The 23,881-nt window shown below is 39.2% G+C and overlaps 1 protein-coding gene across 1 annotated transcript in view; it reads left to right on the forward strand.

Moving 5' to 3' along the window:
• Nucleotides 1-23,881, forward strand: part of CDH4 (cadherin 4) — a gene marked incomplete at its 5' end in the record, with an annotated part of 288,665 nt that overhangs the window by 124,493 nt on the left and 140,291 nt on the right. Inside the window, one exon of the mRNA XM_088153879.1 lies at nt 16,928-17,083. Within this exon, the coding sequence (XP_088010005.1) occupies nt 16,928-17,083 (156 nt within the window). The remainder of the gene's footprint in view (nt 1-16,927; nt 17,084-23,881) is intronic.

Here is a 23,881-nt window from a genome sequence, read left to right on the forward strand (position 1 = left end):
CACACAACTTGCTTAAGGGAACTCAAAATGGATACCGTTAGGGGTCTGGGAACCTATGGCCTGCTCAAATACTTAAGCTTGTTCTGGTTTCAGAGATTCAGTGTGGCATCCTGAGTTCATGTAACAAAATGACCCTGAAACTTTGGATAAAACAGTGTGCATGAGGTCAAAAACTATGCCTCAATCCTTTTTATTATGTAGGAGTTTCCCTCCAAATGTGCAAACAAGGCCTTAGTCACTAAAGCCCGTGATGGACATTTCATATTCCTATATCTTTTCTCGGTTACATTTTGTTACATTCTATGCTACTACAACGCCTCTTCTCATTTCCTCTTGTTTTACTTATGGCCTTGAGTTTAGAAAAGGACACATGTTTATTCTCTCTTGTTCCTCTATTCTTGAATTCCCCCCAAACTTTCCCTTGTTATTCCAATGCTTTTTCAGCTTTCCTGGATCTTTCTTAGGCCACTAGAGAGATTAAATGTCCCAGATGGAATTCAGCTAAGGCTGACATTTACTGGACCACAAGCAACAGTCCTCAAGACTTTTGTTAAGTGCCTGCATCTTACTAAGTACCATGAATCTTTGTGTCTTGCATCATTCTTAACTGAGGTTCATAGCTTAACCTCTCAACCGTGAAAGCTCATCAAGATGCTCCCTCTGCCACGGTGTCTATCATTTCCTCAGTTGGCATAATCCTGTCATCTCTAAAGTTAACCTGTGTGCAAGAAATATATAAAAACCTGGTACCAAAATACTGTAAGGAGCAAGATGCCTGTGCTATGCTGCTCCCAATTCCAGAATTTAAAATAAATGTCTATTGCCTTTCACCCTATCTGAAAGTGCTGCTGATTTTCTTAACACCTCTGAAGTTATTCTATATTCTACATGTTGGTCTATGGACATAATAAACTTTCGTAGTATTCTGCCTCTCTCCACTAGCCTTAAAAGGGAAATGCTGACTCCTTGAATGTGGTTTATGTAATATGTAGATGCACCCTAAACACTTACCAAAAAGGAGAGCAAAGCCCTTCTATCTTTGCAAACATTCATTCCATTGCTTAATCCTCTAGCATGGATTTGTGCAACTTCTTTACATTGGTATTTTCCCTGAAGTGAGTAAATAATTTCTTCCTGAATTTTCTCCCTCTCTCTCTGCAACACATTAAAACTTATCTGTTGTCTCCTTTGCGTTCAGTAATACAGAAATCACTGGAACCCTTAGCATACCACTGTTTATGAAGGAGAATTTGGGGAGGGGGGGTGTGAAGCTAAAAAAAACCCTTTTAGAAACATTTTTCCAGCTTAGCCATAAAAGCTTTAGAAGGCCAAGGAATGTTGATAAGCTGAGGAAAGGTGGTGGGAGACGAGCATTGCTCTGGCAAGGCAACAGAAAGTAACTCCCCAGAAAGAAATTATGTTCATGGAGTAACTGCCCCATTGTTTTTGTAGACCTGCCCCATTACCTCATTGTCATACCTAACAGCCTCACTGACTTCACTAAGTACACGATGTGCTATGTCCAATGAAATACTTGCTCTTCTCTATATCCAATCAAATACCTTGCTGTTCTACCCAATCACATGTATACTCAAATTTTCATAATGCTATAAAGAGAGACTGCAACCCCTCCCCATTTTAAGGCCTGGCGTTGCCTCCAGTGCTGTCAATAAAGCAATTTGTGCTTCAGATGTAACTGTGTCCTGATCTCCAGTTCATATGTATCCTCTGGGAAAATTTCTTCTACATTTATACTTAATTCCTCCTTCCTGGGTCTCCAGAGACGGTGTCCATTATCTTCCCTGGAGTCCTATAATGGAGCCAAAGCATATGCTAGAAAGCTGAGATGTGGGTTTTGGGTTTTTTTTTTTTCATTTCCTTTTTTTTTAAGGATGGTTCTTTAAACATATATGACATCCATAAGTCAGTGGTGGGACACACTGGCTGAAAAGATAAATGCCATTTTAGGCTGCATCAAGAGAAGTATTGTTTCAAACTCATGGGAAATATTAGTTCCTCTGTGTCCTACATCCTTCAGGCCTCACCTTGAGTCCTCTGTCAAAAGTTCTGGGCAGCACATTTTAAGAAAGATTCAGAGAAACCAGAACAGGTGCAGAAAAAGGCAAAGAGTTAGGCTTGAATACTTCCAGCCTTCAGTAGTTATTGCTAGACTCAGCAGGTCTTTTCTATAACTTTCCATGCCATCAAGGGCAGGTTCTCTTTATCTTATTTGCCAGATATGAACAGACTATGTTAATTTTCCCACTGAAATCGATGAAAAGCATTTAACTTTGGGGAATTGTGTCCTATCTTAATTGATTTTGGAGCTGACTTTCTCTTCATCACAGACTTTCTCTTCATTGGTACGGCAACTGTAGCTTGCTCTTGAGCGCATGGGATGATCAATAGAAGAAGATTAAATATGATTTCTTGAAATTGAAGCTCTTAATATTTAACCTTCTAACAGCATTGTAGGGAACATTTGGCCAGGGTGGCAGGGAAGGGAATTATTTGGAAAGGGTATCATTATTATTGTTGTTGTTGTTATGGCTGGTCACACAGTCAGCCAGATGTTTAGACTGGATTTGGCATTTATCCACCTATCGAGTCCTTCCCAAGGACCTGGGATAGGCAGATGTTGTTTGATGGTGTTAAAGGTATCGTCACAGGATGTAAACTGTTCCAAGTAAAGCTGCCTTTTGCAATTGACTGATGGTGATTTTGCCAATGTCGACGGTCTTCAAGTGGTGCTCCAGATGTTTTGGGATTGCATCTAAGGCACCTATAACTATTGGTACTATCTTTGTTTTCTTTTGCCATAGTTGTTCTACTTCTATTTGCAGGTCTTTATATTTTGTTATTCTCTCCAGTTCTTTTTCTTCTATTCTGCTGTCTCCAGGTATGGCAGTATCCAGTATCGAGACTTTTTTGCCTTTCTTATCAACAATTATTGTTGTTCTTGTTGTTATTCGCACAGTCAGCCAGATGTTTAGGCTGGATTTGGCATTTTTATCCAGCTATCGGGTCATTATTAGTAGTAGTATTAGTATTAGTATTTATCATTGAAAACAAGCAGAATGATCATACACTAGAAAAATAGCCCTGTTGATCCTTGTTGAAAATAACCCTTGTTGACCTGACAACAAGAACATTATCAATTTTGTTGCTTACCAAAATTCAAGAAAAAAGAAGGGGAATCTGTGGGGGAAATTCAATCATGAATGAAGCAAAATTAACTTTGTAACCCAAGAGACAATCCCCAAATTCATGGAAATGTTGATCACTGATGTCCTGAAAATCTGTCCTCTGCTGGGTGGTTAAGATGCAGACAGTACAGACAATTCTTCCCATTTGTCTAATTAGATAAGAAAAACTATCCCACAGCTTCAGCCTCTAAGCAAGAGGGATGATCAGGGAGGACTGATCTGCAGCATTAAGAGGTAGGCAGAATATAGCCATAAAAAAGAAAAGGACATCCTTCTAAAACAATGCTTAGGGTATGTTTTCTTGGTCTCATTAAAGGAAATTGCAGCCATTCTGCATAGCACAGCATTTTAAAAGTTCAAATGCACACCAGCATTACCCACAATGCAGAACCTAGGCTTCATTTGGGATGTACTTAATACATGTTGGTGTTGGTGAACCTCCAGCTGGTGATGGCCAGCTTTTGTGCAACCAAATAACTCTTCTCTGATGCCTTTTAGATTAGAAAACAGAAAGCAAGATCTACATTTCATAGTACAACATTCAGAACTGTCCTCTGATGCTAAATATGCCTTATATGATGCGGCATTTTCATTCCCCATTCCTAAGATCCAGTAGTTGTATTGTGATAACTACAAATTACTCAACCATTCCTGCTTCTTGTTTCCTTGTACACTGCTCTTTTAAGTGTATTTTTTCTTGTAAAGTTATAAATGAATTTATACTTAGTTGGCCAAATACTTTTGCTTTAAATTAGAGGTGCAAAACACACAATCTAGGGCTCTGAATTGCAACGTGATTCCCCCAAAATCCTTGGGTGCAGCCCACAAAGACAATTCAGAGTTTATTGCCAAATTACATTTTTAATTGTCTCCAAAAGATAAAATCATTAAATCCATGAAGAGATCTCTCACTGATGGTCTTTCATCCATTCCGCTGAATGATAATTATATTTAAATGGAAATTAAATTAAATTAGTTTTTGCTCTAGCCTCTCCTGCTTTGGGAGTATGGTCCCCAGCACACAGTTCAAAGGCCAAATAGGGCTTTCATTGTGAAAACATTTGTATATCCCTGCCTTGAACTAAATCCTATATTATATCTCAAATCAGCCAATTGCGGTGTTCAGCCAGAGTAACCACAGTACAGGTAGTCCTCACTTAATGACCACAATTGGGACTGGCAACTCTGTTGCTAAGTGACATGGTCATTAAGTGAGACATCACGTGACCACGACTTGTGATTTTACTGCTAGCTTCTCCATTGACTCTGCTTGTCTGAAGCCAGCAGTGCACAAATGGAGATCATGTGACCGCAGGATCTTGCAACAGTCATAAGTGCGAGGGCCTGCCTTAAAGTTACTTTTTCAGCACTGTCATAACTTCAAACAGTCACTCAATGGGGCAGTCATTAAGCAAGGATTGCCTGTAGTTGTAATCTGTAAGAAATGGATTAGAATCTGGATTAGACCTCCTACAACTGAAGCTGGCAACTTTTCAAGCCAGAGATTGCTTCTTTTAATAAACATTTTAGCCCCTAATAACTATTGGGGAGCTCATCCAATGAAAGGTTTAGAGTACCCAGGATAGGCATGAATACTATTTCCCCTTTTCTCTAGGCGAAACATTGTGCCATGAAAAATGAGTGAAATTTGGGGCTGCACACAGTTAGCAGGGAAGAGGTTACCCATCATTATACTAAAGTAGCAAGAGGATTTCCTGGGGGATGCCTTAATTTCCATTTTAAAAAAGTGAAATCTTGCACACATTGAGAGCAGATTAGATTTTTATCCACAGAAATCTAAAATATTGAATTGTGGTTTGAACTTGGTTAAAAAGCCAAAGCTTTCCTATCAAACACAACATGGTCATCATTTGAACTCATTTCAATGTAGATTTAACTGGATTTAGAGCTTGAGATTTATTGTAGTGTCGTGGATTAGAATGGGAGCTGTGAAGTTGTAAAGTAATTAAGTTGTTCAGCAATTCTGTGTTTTACTCTAAGGTATAAAATACTTGCTTTCAAAAGATCAGCTTGCAAAACTGAACCCTGATTCTTATGGGCAAGGGTCGGTCAGTCTGTCTGTCTGTCTACCTGAAAACCAGTTTGGTGTAGTGGCTAAGTGCTGGGCTAGAAACCAGAAGACCATGAGTTCTAGTCCTGCCTTAGGCATGAAAGCTGGCTTGGTGACTTTGGGTCAGTTCTCTCTCTCAGCCTAACCTACCTCACCAGGTTGTAGGGAAAGGAGGAGGTGGAAGCTCATGGGGACTTATGCCATAATCAACTCCCACTTGGAATTCAAAGTGCTAGTTACAGCCTATAAAGCCCAACATGGCATAGGATAGTCTATTTGCAGGGCCACCTGTCCTCCACTGTTTCTGCCTGCCCCACCAGGTCTAGCAGGGAGAGCACATTCCAGGTCCCATCCATCAAACAACCAAATCTTGTTGGACCCCAGAGTCATGGCTTTTCAGCAGTTGCCCCTGCCCTGAGGAACAACTTCCCCCCAGAGACCTGGATGGCCCCGACTCTGTTGGCCTTTCATAAGGCTCTGATGGGCTGGCTGTTTCTCTAGACTTTTCGGTCAGGCAGTTGGGCAAGCTCTGTTGGTGATGTGGCTTTTGGGGGGGGTACCTATTTAACCAGGGCATGAGTTTGTACTGTTTTTGATGGTTTTACACCACCTAGAGTCACTACTGTGAGATGGGCAGCCCTATAAGTCATAATAAACAAACAAACAAACACTGCCTTGAGTTGACCAAAAATAAAGGTGGAATAAAAATGTAATAATAAATAAAACAAACTGTATGCATGCACATGTATAGGAGAATTTATGGAAACTTCCTGGGACAAAAAACTGAGATGGAAATTTGAAGGCTAGAGGATTTACTGTTAGAAGATGTGCTTGACTCCTGGTTACTTCATGTCATTCAACATGAGTATCAGAGTAGCTTACCATTGCCTTCTTGGGAGATGCTGTTGAACGTCCCAGCCCAGTCTACAACCCCCAAATTCCCTAATAGCTGCCCACCTAAGTATTCATAGCCCCAACTTTGCTCAGCTTCTGAGCCCAGACAAGATTAGACAGATGCTACCATCTAGGTCTTGCCTAAAGTAGAGAAGATATTGAAGCTCTTTTGAAATTGATGTTCTGTTCATTGTGTAATTGCTTTTATGCTTAACTGCTGAAACTTATTTAAAATCTGCCCTTCCCTTGGACTACCACATGGATTATTAAAATGTTAGCTTTTCAAACTCTAAGAGAAAACATCCATTTACTGTTGTTTCAGTTTTGCTCTGATGCTTTAATTGCCTTCCAGTATGGTGAATTTGCTGAGCACCCAATGCTCCCTAGCACAAAAAGGTTACTTATTTTGTGTTTTGAAACATACCAGGAAGACTTTGCTGTAGTAAGAAGTCACCAGTTGTATATTTAGAAACTCTGGGGACTTAAAGATTATCCTTTCCACTTCTCTGCTCTTGGGGGGGGGGGGGAACAACTTCCTTATTATCAATTTCCCTTTTCTTTCTCTATTGGAAAGTAGGTTTGGGGAGGAAGAGGGTATAGAAACATTATTTGTAGGGAAGGTGTGGGGTAATTTATGCTTACAAATTCCATAGAAGGCAAGAAAAGCTTTAGAGTGAAGTTGTCCAGCATAAACTAAAGAAGTTTAGAAATGTTGAAATTTAGCATCATTCTTAATTAAAACTCTCAAGGCTACATCTGAAAATAGACATATACATAAACAAAATACACATTGTGCATAAATGTGGGTAACATCTTTCTGTTTCAGATTAAGAACAACATTCCTATAATAGATTTTTGGCTATATATGTTTAATCATCAAATATTAGATCCAAAGACCAGGGTGGAGAGCAGATTGATACAACTGCTTTACCAAGCTCCCCTCCCAACACAGAGTCAACAGGAAATCATGCCACCCCAAATCTTGCTGTCTTTACAGCACACCCTTATTGCTTAGCCAGGAAGGGTCTCTGCTGTGCAGCTGTTCACAGAACTTTCAATGCCACATTCTAAGGGCCATGATTGCTGGTTCCCTCAGTTGAAATTCCAGCACTGCCCAAGATCATCCACCATATTCTCCAACTGGCAGGCTAAGTTGATTGCTCTGAACACTGAAGCCAAGATTCTGGCCTCCCTCATGACCAAAAGAAGACTGAGAGGTGGGAGAACAGGCCACAGGTTGGATGGAAGGGGGTGGTCCCACAGGACACCAGCAGAAACAATTGGAGCCACAGTTTTGCCAACATGGGACATATTATTTCAGACTGCCTCCCCCAGGGACATCAACATGTCCTTCTTTGCCGTCATGCAGTGTCTAGAGGCAGAGCAAGAGGGAAAAACAAACAAATAAACCCACTTCTGGATGGGAGCCACAAATGCCAACATTTATCTGCCTGAATTCTTTCTGTGCTCTAACTGGTTGTTCCAAAATATGCATCCCATCTTCTCTCTTTGATCTCCTGCAATTTAAAACTTGTTTTGTTTCCATTCCCTGACATCTTATGTCACTTAAATAAAATCTTGCAGGTGCTTGAGAGAATCTCAGAAGCTTTCTTTAGCTTTTCCCCCCACGCTTGTTTATTTTTTCAGTGGCAAGGATATTATATATTTCTCAAGAAGCTCACCTTCAGGGAACACATTATATTGTGAAGAAGGTCACCCCATCATCTCTTACAATGCAGCGCATTGCTTGTTCAAAGTTATTGGCAAAAAGAGTAGGCTGGAAAAAATCTAATCACTTTTGAAGAACCCCAAAGATTAGAAGAAACAGAGGGAATAAAAAGCAACTACCAGAAAGACTGATTCACATGACTCACATTTGCATAATTAATGGTATGATCAAATAATAATCTGATATATGAATGGTGCATCACACAGTTATAACACCAGGAGCCATTCCCTGATTACAACAGTACACAAATATGCTAAATAAATGCCAGATTTTTTTTAAAAAAAAACTATAGAGGTTTAAAAGGGAAATTTCGGAGTATGAAGGTTTATCATGCTTTCCCCATAACAGGAGTCAGTAACATCTTGCTAACATGGTTAAAGTTATGGGGTGATGAAGTGTAGGCTTTACAGGCAGAAAGACATAGATATTCCATTTCTGAGATACGTACTGTGTTAGTGTTGATATTTAGCTATGTTGCAGACAGCCTCAGCTTTGAAAAGCTGTTCTATGTGAAAAAAGACAGAATTGGGTGAATAGAGAAGCAGTTTCATATTTTAACGCACTCTCTAGTCCAGTATTTCTCAACCTTGGCAACTTGAGGATGTGTGGACTTCAACTCCCAGAATTCCCCAGCCAGCATGGGGAAGGTTGCCAAGGTTGAGAAACACTGCTCTGGTCAGCTGTAGTATATCTCTGAATATTAGAACTGAGAACCATGAATGTCATACTTTGCTTTTGAGTTTGACAGAGAGACTACTGACTACTGTTGGAGACAGAATACTAGGCAAGACTGACTTCTAACCCAACATTACAGGTCTGCTTTCTTAACTTTAGGAAGAAAGCATCAAGGGAAATGGTTTTGCAGTGATAATACTGTATGGGAGGTAGTTTTAGCAAAATATCAGCCAAAATAAAAATGATGACCAGAGAAAGCCACAAAGGAGGATATTAGGATCATGCAGTAGAGAAGCATTTGGTCCTCTGTGCTCCCTTCTGCTGCACCAAAGTTCACAGACTGTAGAATCTTTTCTTGTGAGAGATAGCACACTTCCCCTCTCTTTGCTTTGGACGTTTAATAAATCAGGACATTTTTATATAGGAAAAGAAGTGTTCCTTTCAATGGGAAGACACAGCCACAGCAAATGTCCATTTCATAAAAAGCTAAAAGTCCTGCTGAATCCAGTCAATGGCCCATCTAGTCCAACATATGGTGTCAGGAGATAGCAATTGGCCATCAGGATTAATAGCCACTGGCATTCCAATTCTCTATGAATTCATCCAGTCCCTTTTTAATACTATCCAACAGCACTGAATTCCAATTTAATTCTGTTCTTTATAAAGGGAGTACTACTTCATTTGATTGGTTATGCATGATGGTGATGGTGGTGGTGGTGGTGAAAATGATGGAAGTTATTTCAAAAATAGTCTCACTTGTACTTTGGAATACTGTCTTATTTAAAGGGGATGGGGAAATGTCCATGTTGGTATGCAAAGCAATTAGGAGCTGTAAATTATACTTGCAAAGCATGAGGCTGAAAAAATGAAAGTGTTTTTAATGTGTTTTAGCAATAGCTTTTTTTTTTAGATTTTTTGTCCCACCTTTATTATTTTTATAAATAACTCAAGGTGGCAAAGAAACCTAGGACTCCTTCACCCTCCTATTTTCCCCACAACAACAACCCTGTGAGGTGAGCTGGGCTGAGAGAGAGGGACTGGCCCAAAGTCACCCAACTGGACTGGCCCAAAGCCACCTTTCATGCCTAAGGGAGGCCTAGAACTCACCGTCTCCCGGATTCTAGCCTGGTGCCTTCACCACTAGACCAAGCTGCCTCTCTTTTTGTTTGAATAAAGTTTGAACAAAGTAAACATGTTATTTATTTATTTAAAATAAATATTTTATAGATTTATATACTTCATTCAAATAAAGTTTGAATAAAATGGGGGGGGTTGGAATGCTCTCTTGCACTGTCTCTTTTAGTCAAATCCTTTCAACCCTTAGATGTATCCCATAATGAGCCATTCATTTCAATGGGAGATTCCAAGTTCTAACATCATGAGAGAGGGAGAAAAATGTCTCTCGATCCACATTTTCTATTCGTATGCACATATTCAGCAGCTCTCTTACCTAGGCATGCAAAAATGTTTTCCTTAACAACAAACACAGAGCATCCCTATGGGGTATTTCCCATGGGGCCCCTCGTACCTGCAGTTGGCTTTCCTTGGGTTTTTAGTAGTCTCTATGACCAAACAAATCAACTCTATTGGGGGAGCTTGTGCTAAATTTAGCCAGGGAAACTAGGCATCAAGTGCACACATCGCATGTCTGAAGGTGCCGAGCTGAGTTTATGAATGTGTGCCTATGTGTTTAGTGTGCACATCAGGGTTCTGTCTGTACCAAATAAGCCCTGGCTTTTGCTAATACGAGGGTGTGCAAGCAACTCTGTTCATGTGGGTAATCCCTTTGAATGTGAGACAGCTGTTTGGATGCCAGAGTGATTTGCATAATCGCTACTTAAGAACTGGAACTAGTCTCTGCCATCTGTATTTGTAATATTTGTCTAATCCAGCCTTTTAGATTCCATAAATAGGCTCCTTTCTCTGTGCAATGTCACTGATCAAGAGAGAGAAATTCAGTTTGACAGATGTTTGTAAAAAGCTGGGCTGTCCCAGGAACAGCCACCTTATCAGCTCCTCTTTTTTGATACATGACATATACAGTTTATCACCTGACCTGACATACCAAAATGGTGTCAAACCATGTTTCCAGATGATTCCCCAAAACATTATTTTTATTTATATGTATATATATGTGCATGTGTGCGTGTGTGCGCGTGTGTGCATGTAATCCTTTGGGTTTGAAGACTGGACACGGAGGTGGCTCTGCAGTTGCAGTCTGGAAGCACAGAGTCTAGCACAGTGGGGGCACTGGAAGCCCATTTCGCGATAACTGTGGGTGTTGTTCTGTGACACTGTTCATGGTTTTCTATCAGTTTTTGGTGGCACATGTCTTCAAAGCCAGTGGAGGCTTCATAGCGCAGGGCTCGCCAGCGGGTTCTGTCAGCAGCCACAGCTTCTAGTTCCCTTGGTTGGATGGCACAGTGGCATAGGGTTTCCTTCACAGTGAAGGAAGCTCTTGCATGGATGACTTTGAGGTCTCCTCCCAGTTTCCAGTACACTGTAGAGTGACTGGCAAGGCATATGGTGGTCATCCATTCTAAGAGCAAACCTACTCCGTGAGTCCTGTTGTCAGTCTGTGGTTTCCCATTCCAAAAGAACATGTATCCACTTGCTGCTTCCTGAAGGAAGCCTGGTCTCACTGAGTGCAGCGATGTCAATGCTATAATGGCCAAGTTCAGCTGTGTTGTAACTGAAGATGAGTTGCCCAACAGAAACCTGTGCATGATGGACTTTTAAGTGGAGCAGCCATTGCACAGCCATCCCATTTTCTCGGCATAAGAGTTCTTAATCCAGTGGCATGGACAACCATTATGTCCAGAGACCTCTCCTGCTGCAGTAAATGACTATGTCTATGTGTCTTGTCATGCTCTTAGTGCTCCACAATGCCTGAGGGCCAGCCTTCTTGACTGTTGGACCATTGATTGGTCTCCTCCAGTCAATCTGCCAGGGCCAGACTTCACATGCTGGTATAGACAAATCCCCTACCTCACTGAGGGTCGAAGACCCATTGGCTACCATCACCTGGTTTGGCCCATCTGCCGAAATGGTTTACCAGGGTATGGCTGCTGCTTCTGTTACAGTTACTTGGAGCCACAGGTGAGAGCTGAGGGCCAGGTGGGGAACAAAAGTGAATGAGCAGCCCTAAAAAGGGCATGGCAGGCCCCTCCACAAGAGGTACTACCTTTCTCTGGGAACTCCATACACCCCTCAAAACATTATGAGACCAAAATTAAATATCTGGAATGGTTTTTCTGGTGATGTTTCTGGATGCCCTAAATTATCGCAAGGGCTTTTGTTACACTTAAACCATCTTTTTGTCAAGGAGAAAAGAGAATGCTCAGACTTTAACTTGGTCCATCCTCTTCATCTTACATGTCTATGGCATTTTCTCACTATTTTTCTATAGCCTTATCTTGGAAGTAGTTTTAATTTCAGTGATGAGTTTTATACTATTTTCTAGTAAGAGAGTTACCTTTTTAAGTACATATAATTATGCCTTAAAGCCATAAAGTTTTGAAAGCTCGTTGAATTACATTTCCCTTGCTTCAAATTTATCTTTTAAGTGATCATTAAAGGATTATATCCCCATCAGTTCTGAAATTAAATATATTAATACAACAATCGTACACCTTGTCAAGAGATGGTGGTTATGGAAACACCATTGGGTTCGGAACTTCAGCAGTTGGCTTTAATCTTGATGTTGACCAAAATCTTTACATTCCAGGATGTAGTCCCACAAACAGAACTTAGAATAAGTTGGGTCACAGGGAAAGAAGGGTCAGCAGGTGACAATATCTTTCTACATGGGAATTAATCCCATTGAAATAAATGAGACATTTCTGAATAGACAGATGTAGGACTGCATTCTTAGAAAGTACTATCAAGATATTCTGATAACTGGGACCACAGAGCCTAAGAATGGTTCAAACACTGAATCCATTCATTTAAAAATAACTACTCAGAAAGAATGATGGATAAAGGCAATTAGTAATGTCAACAGCTTAAGCATGATTTAGAACTGTATCGTGGCAATGGAAAACAGAAGTCATATTTTTCATTGCTGTATTCTTCAGTAATTTTTATTTTCTCTTCCTCTTTGCAAGAAGTACTAACTGCAGGCATGTTTACTCACTTCATATGGTTACATTTACAAGAAGACATAATCTATGCTCCAGATTTGCCATTGCATAAGAAATACTATTAGTATAATAGTGGAAGCTGCATTTATTATAACTAAATAGTACATAGAATAAACCAGCAATTGATTCAATAATATATTACAATCACTTATGACATCATAATATAAACTTAATAATATCAAATATTATCATTACATTATGTAGATCAATATATCATCATAAAATAATGTAAGCAGCCTCTGAAGTAAAAGGTCCATGACATCTAACAATATCAACCTCTACACGTTCAAAGTAATAGGTAAGAATTTTTTAAAAAGCAACTTCAAAGAAGACCATGAAAAAGAAGCATTTTTGATGCTTTTTGAAATTGTAGTGATCTGTAATCCTGGAGGGAGTCTATTCCAAACAAGGATAAATAAAAACAGAAAAGTTCCCAAGTTCCAAATCAATATGTTTCATTCCCCCAAAGCTATGTTATGTTATGTTATCTCATATTGCCTTCTAAGCACTAGAGCAGTGTTTCTCAAACTTGACAACTTTAAGACATGTGTACATCAAATCCCAGAATTCCCTGGCCAGCATGCTGGCCGGGGAATTCTGGGAGTTGACGTCACATATCTTAAAGTTGCCAAGTTTGAGAAACACTGCACTAGAGGGTGGTGTGAGCTGATCTGAGGGAGTCCAAAGGTTGGCAAGAGCACAGAAACATTGCATTGGGGGAAAAAACATTCTAAGAGAATAAAACGTGCCATCTCCAAAAGCTCAGTGAGGACAGAGATCCTCATTAGCTGGGGAATTCAGACTGGCTATTGAGAAGGGAGAAAAAAACTGGATGGGCAGCATGGAGAATGAAATAATGGAAGTATGGTGGAGGAAAAAGCATATAAATATAAAGTAGACAACACCTTTAGCTTTATATGTTTGATGGGAATTCAGCTACCATCAGCTGAAGCCAGAATGGACAATCCATAGAATCGTGGACATTTTGCAGCAGAAAACATCTGGAGGGGAAGAGATGGCCAACTCCTAATATAAATGCAATTGCATATTCACTTCATTTCTCCCAAGCCAGCATTCACCCACCAGTTTGCTCCCTTGCTTGTTAACACCCACCCATTCATTCACTTTGGTCAGTCTCTAGTTCAAGAACAGCTGAGCCTCACTGATTATTACACAAGTTAATTGTCCACATTTGAATTAAGTAGTCATTCTCAGCCATTGGTCCTTGGAGCATGCATGCTGAAATGGAAATATGTATTTAAGTACGTATTCAAGAGCACTACTTGAGAATTCAGTCTTTGAAATCTTTCATTTATCTCATTTGCACAAGCGATGGCAAAATGATATTTAAAATCATTTTCATTATTTGTTACTTAACATACTTCAAGCCCTTGAACACACACCCACATAGACACACACACACAGGCAAAAATATTAATGTTACTTAAGGATCATCTTCTCCAATTATGTTCCTCTAATGTTGAAGAGCATTAAGATACCTGCAATTGACTCCATTTTATAGTACAGTATAGACATGGCTTTCTACCATTAATAAATATAATGCATTTTCTGCAACACAAGAAATAAAACTCTTGAACATTCATGAGAAATACCAATTTAGCACAGCTTTTCCCCACTTTAGTGTTCTCCAGATATGCTGGACTTCAACTCCTCTGTTGAAATCCACCATGTCTTAAGGACATCAGATGAGGTAGGGCTACCATATCTGACTGCAAAAACCCAGATGGCCACAAAATGGTGGCAGAGATCCCTACAGAAAACTAGATCTTTGCTGCTGTAAGTGAGTCCATCCACCTTGCTGCTGATCATCCTCTTCTTATCTTTCCTTCCACCTTCCACAGCATTAGAGCCTTTTCCAGAGCTGGGTCTTCGCATAATGTGTCCGAAGTAGGATAATTTGAGCCTGGTCATTTGTGCCTCCAGTGGGTTGATTTGTTTGATGTTCCATTGCATCTGAATATTTTTTCCAAGGCCTTCATGGCTGCTCTACTATGTGCTAATCTGTGGCATATTTCTTGAAAAATACTCCATGGCTAAGAATGAGAAGGAGGACTACAAAAATGGTGGGGAGAAAACTACACTCTTTCCTCAGCTCACTTCTTCAGTGGTTCAACCTTCTCTTCTACAACCATTTCCAGAGCACATTTCCTTGTTGGCTTGCTGGCAGCCATTTTTAGGTATTTATTTACTGGTGCAGATCTCTTGGTTCCTAGTGTGTGTGAGGCATATTAGTATGAGCCGATACTGTCTTCTTCTACAAAGCAGTTACCATCTCCAAGCAAATTTCAGTGGATTTTCAGGAATGCAGTCTTCTATTTTTTTTTTCCTCCTCCCGTTCCACCCACTCACCCCATTTCTTTTACAAAGCAGGTGGGGTAAAGAGAACACTTGCTTGTCACTACAATATTCACCCAACAGTTTTCTGGTGGTGAGCAGGTAGTAGCAAATTGCTTATTGCTGCCCTGTATCTTTGCGTTCAACCTCCCATTCAGAAATAGCTCTGCCTGAACTAAGAATTCCTTTAAACTGCTGATCTGAAAATTAACTTCAGTTTGTCAAGTGGTAATAGCACAAGGCTGACACAGTTACATCTTAACCTGCCTATTTATTTTCTTACATCTGCTGGAAGCAGGAATGGCATTCTCTGTGCACCTCTTTTTGTAGAGTTGTTTTATTTTCCATAGAAAATATATGCAACAGGATGAGAAAAGTACTGTCTGAAACCTGCTTTAAGGAACTAGAGATGAAGTCAAAACTCTCCGTTTTTCAGAATTAGAAACTTTAACAAAAGAAATCCATTTTATACGATTAGAAAAAAGAAAGTAGTTTTATTTTGAACATGCCTTCATTTTGTTTAGGTGTTATTTCTGATTGAGGGATGGCAAGTGACCCCCAGGGCTTCCAGGGAGTGGTTGGGTACCACTTATAGCATGGTCTTCTAAGATAGAGTCTCCTAGAATCACCTTTTTCTATGCCACAGAAAGTCCACCCCCCACCTTTATGCTCTTCTTCTGTGTATTGCTGATTTAGTGTATGCCTTAAAAATTTTACTAAAACTTCCTGGAGAACATGGTCTTAGGGAAATATCTAAATATTTCAGATAAAATCAACACATTCTTCTTTACATCTTGTACATTATGTTAGAGTTTGTCACTGTGTATGGCTCTGTTCTATTCATACATGTGCAATTTGTTCTGACAGCATTATTTATATAAACTCCTTCCACTTCCCCTCCACCAGAATTCCAAGTTGGAGGCATATTGACTGAGAATTCTAGATTTGTTGCAATCTTTACAAATTTGGGGATACCAGATTGTGGAAAGTTTATATAAACTGTGTAGCATATGAGCCAGAAGTTTATATAATCAGTGTTTGGCATGAAGAAAGCATTGGATCATCCAATAAAGCTGATCAGAAGGAAATTTAAAACAGACAGTAGAGTGCACTTCTTCACATAGCACATAGTAACCATGTGAAACTCACTGGTATGAGATGTGGTGATGACCCACAAGCTTGGATTGCTTTAAAAGAGGATTGGGTAATTGAGGACAAGGAATATTAGACTGAGACTAAAGGTTACCTCTGGGATTGTAGAGATAGCCTTGGAGAAGGTCTGCAAGTGGCAGTTACCAAACATTGTTTAAACCCAGGACAGAAAGTCAACATTAGAAACTTAAACTAGGTCCACCTAACTCTCTTTGATATAACACGGAGGGAGGGAAATGCTGTCAGCCTTTCATGATTCTGTTGCTACAGCCTATGTTTCCTGATCTGGCCTACCCTGAAGAGCTAACAGGGATGGAAGCAATTTACCTCCAAATATGAATTCCAAGGGAACTAAGAAGAATAGCAGGATTATCCTTATGTTATTGTGGATCATTGAGAAAACACTGAAACTCAGCTCACTCATCACTCTGTGACTGAAATACTTGAGTACCCAGCATATGTTACATTGATCATGGAACTGAAGATGCTGAGACCATCCTAAAATCATCCAATAGCTTGGCCATTTTTTTTTTCAGGATTTGGCCTCTGTCAAAATTGGTGTAGAATTATTGAGAGATTAATTCTTTCTCTCATCTTGACAATGTAATGGTTTCTTAGACAATGTATGTCACTGCAAGCATTCCCCCTGCCCTTTGACTTGCATTCCACACTGACTCTCACTTCTCTTTAATATTTAATTCAGATTCGTTCAGACAAGGACAGTGAGATCCATATAAGATACAGCATCACAGGAGTGGGAGCTGACCAGCCACCTATGGAAGTCTTCAACATTGACCCTGTGTCAGGAAGAATGTACGTGACCCGTCCAATGGATAGAGAAGAAAGAGCATCCTACCATGTAAGTCTGTACTTCTCTTCTTGTATCTTGTCTATTTTTCTGTCCTTCCTTCCCTCCCTCCCTTCCTTCTCTGGCAATTTCAAGCACATCTCAGTCATAATTAAACATAGAATGCAAAGCTCTGACAGTGTAGAAACTCTCTAATAAGAAATGTTGTATAGATATACACACACATGCACACACATGCACACACTTTTATGTTGACTGAAGAATCAGAGAGGTACCTGTAATAAATAGACAAATTGGTATATACACGTCTTTATGTATGTACTGTATGCAACTGCATTTATTGTACTGCTATTATTGGCTTTGTGCACAAGATGTTTGGCATTTGAAGTCCTTTACTTCTATTTCTTTGCTTGTTGTCTTATAGTTACTGCATCTATTTCAAAAAATGAGTCTGCTGATTAACTGTTAAGTATCCTCCTGTATTCACATCTTCAGGATAGAATTACCAAATCTGGTAAATTTGGGATATAAGGGTTTTTATCACAAACCAACATTTGGCTGTTTCAGATTACATTTTTTTATCCTATCTTGTATTATATTACCATCCTTATTGTCTTCTTAGCTCTCTCTACCAGCTGTGAGTTTGTCAGCTATTTGCGGTGTTTATATGACATGTGGATCATTGTTGCATAACACACTGAATTATAAAGTAACCAACTGTCTGGGTTGATAAACCTAGGTGACTGAAATGTGGTTGGCTAGTTAGTTCTTTATGTGAACCCAGACACTGCCTTACCAATATCTTCCCAGTACTTTGGATTTTTAGCCTTTTTCTTTTGCCATTATCCTGCAAGTTCAGAAGACCTGGCAACATCATGGACATGTCACAAACTAATTTCCAAAACCACCTTCAAACAATCATTTCAGTCCTACGTAAAAGTAAACCTGGCTTGCTGCAGGAGAACTCAGGGAGGGAAGAGACATGTGTAAAAAGAGAGGGGGGGGGGCATTGAGAGAAAAAACATGTTAGAGAATGGATGTCCCAGCCACCTTGGGCCCTGAACCCACTTACCATTTAGTTAAATAACATCCATTGGTGACATGAAAGTAATTTTATACAGTTTACTTGCAAGGGAATATGAACTTGACTGTTCATTGTCACAAACATCATTGTCCATGGTTCTGAACTTGAAATACTTAAGTTGCTTGGCTGCCTGTAACAGCTGTCCATGGTCCTGTTCATATGAGTCCAGGCTTAATTCAGTCAGATATGTGGTATCTCTGAAGGTGTCAGAACACGAGAACAACTTCCTGTTCGTACATCTAGAGAGTATCATAATTCACACTGATTACTCCTTGAATCAGAATCAGAGGATGAATAGACCCAAGAAGCATAACTGTCTAATTAAGAAAATCTGAGAGTGATTCAGATCAGCCCATCTGATCAAAAGGAGGAAAAATTTGAACACTTCCAAGTCCATAAAAACAAACACATATCTGTGTTGATATTCAGAGATAGAACCACTGAATCCAATTAAAAGGGGAAAAGAAAAAGAAAAAGAAGCAGACTTTCTGAAATTACCCAAATTACAACAAGCTGCAGTAAAGGCAGAGCAGGGGAAGTGCCAAAGATAAATATATCATAAGGGTCAAAGGTGAATATATCATATCTCACTCAATTACTAGAATCAACCATCATCATTCTTGTCCACATCATTCTCCTATTTCCTTGGCTCCCAGAATATCAGATTTCTCTTTAGCTTGTCTTCCTGATTTCTGACTTGGCTTCTATTTATACCTGGATTGTTCATAAGAACTTCTGGCTTTAACATCTGGCTATTTGTAGGCTAATGGAAGCAGTAACAGACTTCATTTATTTGGGCTCCAAGATCACCGCAGACAGAGACTGCAGCCATGAAATTAAAAGACGCTTGCTCCTTGGGAGGAAAGCTATGGCAAACCTAGAGAGCATATTAAAAAGCAGAGATGTCACCTTGCCGACAAAGATCCACATAATCAAAGCTGTGGTTTTTCCAGTAGTAATGTATGGCTGTGAGAGCTGGACCATAAAGAAGGCTGAGCGCCGAAGAATTGATGCCTTTGAACTGTGGTGCTGGAGAAGACTCTTAAGAGTCCCCTGGACTGCTAGGAGGTCAAACCAGTCAGTCTTAAAGGAAATCAACCCCGATTGCTCATTGGAAGGATTGATAATGAAGCTCAAGCTCAGATACTTTGGTCACCTAATGCGAAGAGAGGACTCTTTGGAAAAGACCCTGATGCTGGGAAAGATGGAAGGCAAAAGGAGAAGAGGACGGCAGAGGATGAGATGGTTAGATAGCATCACTGAAGCAATGAGCATGAAACTGAGCAAACTCAGGGAGGCAGTGAAGGACAGGAAGGCCTGGCGCAATATGGTTCATGGGGTCATGAATGATTTTGTAGGCTACTGTATTGTGTGCAGGTTTTGCTTGCTGACTGCAAACTTTGGTAGACCTTCAGCCCTAGTCTGGATAACTCATTATTATTGTGATTCATAGTGTCTCTCCAGGATTTCAGACAAGAGTCATTTTGTAACCTATCCTGAGATGCCGGGGACTGATTTCTGGACTTCCTGCATGCAAAGGAAATGTATTCTTTCATTAAGGTACAACCTTTCCCCAAGGCTTTGTAAACCAATTGTTTCTCACACACTGGGGAAAAGCTTTGCCTTCTTGCTGTAAAGTGGATTTCCCCTTGTGCATAGGAAGTCTATAAAACCTTTAGTCTTCTGCACTGACTGGGTGCATACACTGTGGGACCTCTGAGCAATCTGGATTTCCAAATATGTTATAAATTGCCCATAAAGTAATATAGGTCATTTCAACTGACTTCATCTTCTTAAAGAGTTCTATAGCAGACATTATTTTCACTAAGGTGTATTTGGTGTGGTACACTTTAACTACGTTGACACTGACTGTGGACAAAGGTGGAGAGATCAGGAAAGTATATTAACTCCTTAGCTGCATGGAGGAAGAAATTTCTTCAAGGCTATAGGGGCATCTATGGAAAAATTATTTCATCTTCCTTGAACAAAAGCAATTATTTTCTCCAGTGACCCTGGCAAAATCTGAAGCAAACGGACAACTTTCTTTTTTTTTTAGGAAAGTTAGAGATACAGGTTTTGTGCTGCTTCAGAACTGTCAATTATGTCTCACTGATGGCAGGCCATTATAACTTGGACACTAATTTAGGTAGAAGATCTCAGAATAGTACCTTTGATGAAGTCATTAGGATTCTAGCATGAGAAACTCTCAGTCAAGAAGAAGTAACTTTGCTGGTCATAATGATGGCTTTCAGTGACCTTGGGAGTATTTAATAACAACTGTTCATTATTAACTATCCTGGTTAAGACAATAGATTTTGAGAGATGCTTAAAAATGGCTATCCAATTCTTTTTATGATACATGTAAGTGAAGAAAAAGGAATGTGCTGAGTTTCTAAGTCCAAGAAGAACTTCCTTTCATCATTGATAATGGGTTTATCAGTATTCTTCACAGGATACTGCTTTAGCACACAAACAAAAAATATCAGTTCAACTTCCCAAATGAAGTTGAGATGTATCATAGGACCGAGTATACTATATCCTGTGTTATGTTTTCATGTACAGCTTTCAGTGCTGTGGTCCAGGTGATTAAAGGTGCAATAAAATCAATGCAGCAAAAAGATTATTTTCCAATATATGCCCTGTACAAAAATACTTGTCAGGGAACCTCCATTAGTTAACTTGGCAACAAACTCATCCTTCCTTTCTAGAATGTAGGAAATGGTCTTCCACCATAAATTCCTTTTCTATCACTTCTTCCCATGTTTTTTAGACATAAAGGTAAATGCATTCTTGCCACCCCCAGTTCAATCTGGGTATTTACAAAGCTGTCACTAGATCAGACTAAAGACCTTTCTAGGACCTAAAGACTAAAGACTAAAGACCTTTCTAAGATCTTTCTATCTATCTATCTATCTATCGATCGATAGATAGATAGATAGATAGATAGATAGATAGATAGATAGATAGATGTTATTTATTTATTTATTTATTTATTCATTTATTTATTTATATGCCCCCCATCATCCCCAGAGGGTGACTTGGACTGATTTTACTGATTTCAGATTTTTTTCATTAATTTTCTATTCTACTTTTCACTGACATATAGTGAAAAATCCAGGAGCAAGAATTCATATAGAAAGACCATTCATAGTTGAGATATCATTTGTTAGCTTTATCCTACTTTTATTTTTTCATTAATAAAATTTTTATCATTCTGAATCTAAACTTACAGCAGCTTATATTGTTCTAAATGCATATATTTTATTATGCAGTTTTACTTATTTTTGTAATTATGGTTGGTCACACAGTCAGCCAGATGCTTAGATTGGATTTGGCATTTTTATCCACCTATTGAATCCTTTCCAAGGACCTGGAATAGGCAGATGTTGCTGTTTGATGGTGTTAAAGGTATCATCGCAGGATAGAAGCTGTTCCAAGTAAAGCTGCCTTTCGCAATTGACTGATGGCGATTTTGTCAATGCCAATAGTCCAAGGGGTGCTCCAGATGTTTTGGGACTGCACCTAAGGCACCTATAACTATTGGTACTATCTTTGCTTTCTTTTGCCATAGTCATCCTACTTCTATTTGCAGGTCTTTGTATTTCATAATTGTCTCCAGTTCTTTCTCTTCTCTTCTGCTGTCTCCAGGTATTGCAGTGTCCACTATCCAGACTTTTTTGTCTTTCTTATCAACAATTGTTAAGTCTGGGGTGTTCTGTGGCAGGTGCTTTTCTGCTTGAATTCTAAAGTCCCAGAGCACTTTAGCTTCTTCATTTTCTATTACTTGGTCTGTTTTGTGGTCCCACCAATCCTTGCTTGCAGGCAATGGTATTTCTTGCAGATCTTCCAATGCACCATTTTTGCTACCTTGTCATGCCGCTGTTTGTAGTCAGTCTGTGCGATCTTCTTGCAGCAACTCACTCAGTGGTCCACTGTTTCTTCATCTTCTTTGCAGAGGCAGCATTTGCTGTCTGTTGCTGTCTTCTCAATTCTGGCTTTATATGCATCATCATCGTCATCATCATCATCATCAGGTCAGAAATTCTGAAATGACATACCGCCTATCTTCACAGCTAAAATGATGAAGACAGTAAAGGCTGCTGAATATGGGTGAGGGATACAGTGCACAAGATAACATTTCCCTACATGCTCCTTTTTTCCTTTTCTTTTTCTCCTTTTCCTCTTTGTGCATTTTGTAGTTAAATTATTTTGTTAACTCTATGGTCTGTATTTTTTCCTTTCTTCATTCTAATTAGATTTATGCAATAAAAATAAAAGAACAATTAAGTGCAAATATAGTACATAGGAGATCATTTTCTCTCTGAACTTCTGGCCCTTTGGGATTATCTCGTTCCATCTTAAGACCGGATCCTCAAACAAGTAGAACTATCTTGGCATCTATAATGCTGTATTAACTCCCAACAGTACTTTGAACTTCTTGTGTATGATTGTGTCTGCTGTGCTGGAAGCATACAATCCCAGGAAATATAGCAGACAGGGAGGAAATGTGTTTAGTTTATTTCAACCCAAACATTTTTAATGCACAGTACCTGTATGGGTCCATAAATCAATACCCAAGTATTTTTTGATATTCACATGCTTCCAGATTTGGAAAGTATTTTGTCTGGACAAAATATGTTTACCAAAAATAAGCGAACTGCATATTAAAATGTATGTATTTAGAACAAGTACCACAACCACTGATAGAGGGGTGAAAAGATGGCATTGAAGTGCATGAAGCTGGGGAATTCATAGATGCATCTTTTCTAAAGCAAATTGCAGACTCATGAAACAGTGGGAGCAATTATTCTTGAGACTTAAAAACTAAAAACCAAAACTGACCATCCATTTATCCGTCTGCATGACTGACAGTTGCTTTTCTGCTACCAATTTCTAAATCAATTAAAATCAGAATTAGTGCAGATATTAATGAGTGTTCCTATTAATAATATTCTGTTTATCAGCACAAGCTTTCCTGTTAGCTTAATTGTATGACTGTGTGATCACAATCATTACATTGCTAATTTTTAAAATATTATAGATGTTCATTATCCAGTTTCCTAATTAATACTGACTTCTTTCTTTTTTTCTCTTCCTTTGGTTCTAAGGCAAACTGAATAATTTTCAGATTAATTTCTTAGATATGAGATATTTCTTTGGACTGAACAATATACAAATATTTTTTTACATTGACCTACTCATCATTTTTTTCCAATTCCAATGCCATCTCCATACGTAAACAGAACTATGAAGTCCAGGACTCACCTTTTTTTACAGGTGAAGGTGGAGAGAATTTCTGTATTTCTCATATCATACACCTTATAACATTGAAACTCAACAAATTATGAACAGACCAGGAGATTAGTTTTTCTTGGTCTGGTCCTGGGCTAAACCATTTCAGATTGCAGATGTTCCTCAAAACAATTTTACAGTTTGATTTCTGGACATTGGAGGCTGTATGAAAGAATTAAATCATGTGAACTCCCACCTGTTGTCTGAGATTTCTGGGAGTTATAGTCATATGATCATAAAGTTGGAAGAACCCAATGGGTCCAATATTAATTAATTATATTAATTATGCCTGTCAGGGTTCTCTCAGGCATAGTCAGCTCCAGTGACACTAAACTATTCCACTAGAGCAGACTTACTAGGAAGAAGGCACACAGACATGAGTTAACTAGAGACATATACTCACCAAAGTTAAAATCTATACATTGGTGTATGTTCCAAGGTTATTCTAGCATTTTCCTCCCACCTTTACAAGA

This window comes from Python bivittatus, unplaced genomic scaffold (genome assembly GCF_059951505.1).
Source record: "Python bivittatus isolate LINGU-HERP-01145 unplaced genomic scaffold, Pbiv_v1 ctg000700_np1212, whole genome shotgun sequence".
Classification (NCBI taxonomy): Eukaryota; Metazoa; Chordata; class Lepidosauria; order Squamata; family Pythonidae; genus Python; species Python bivittatus.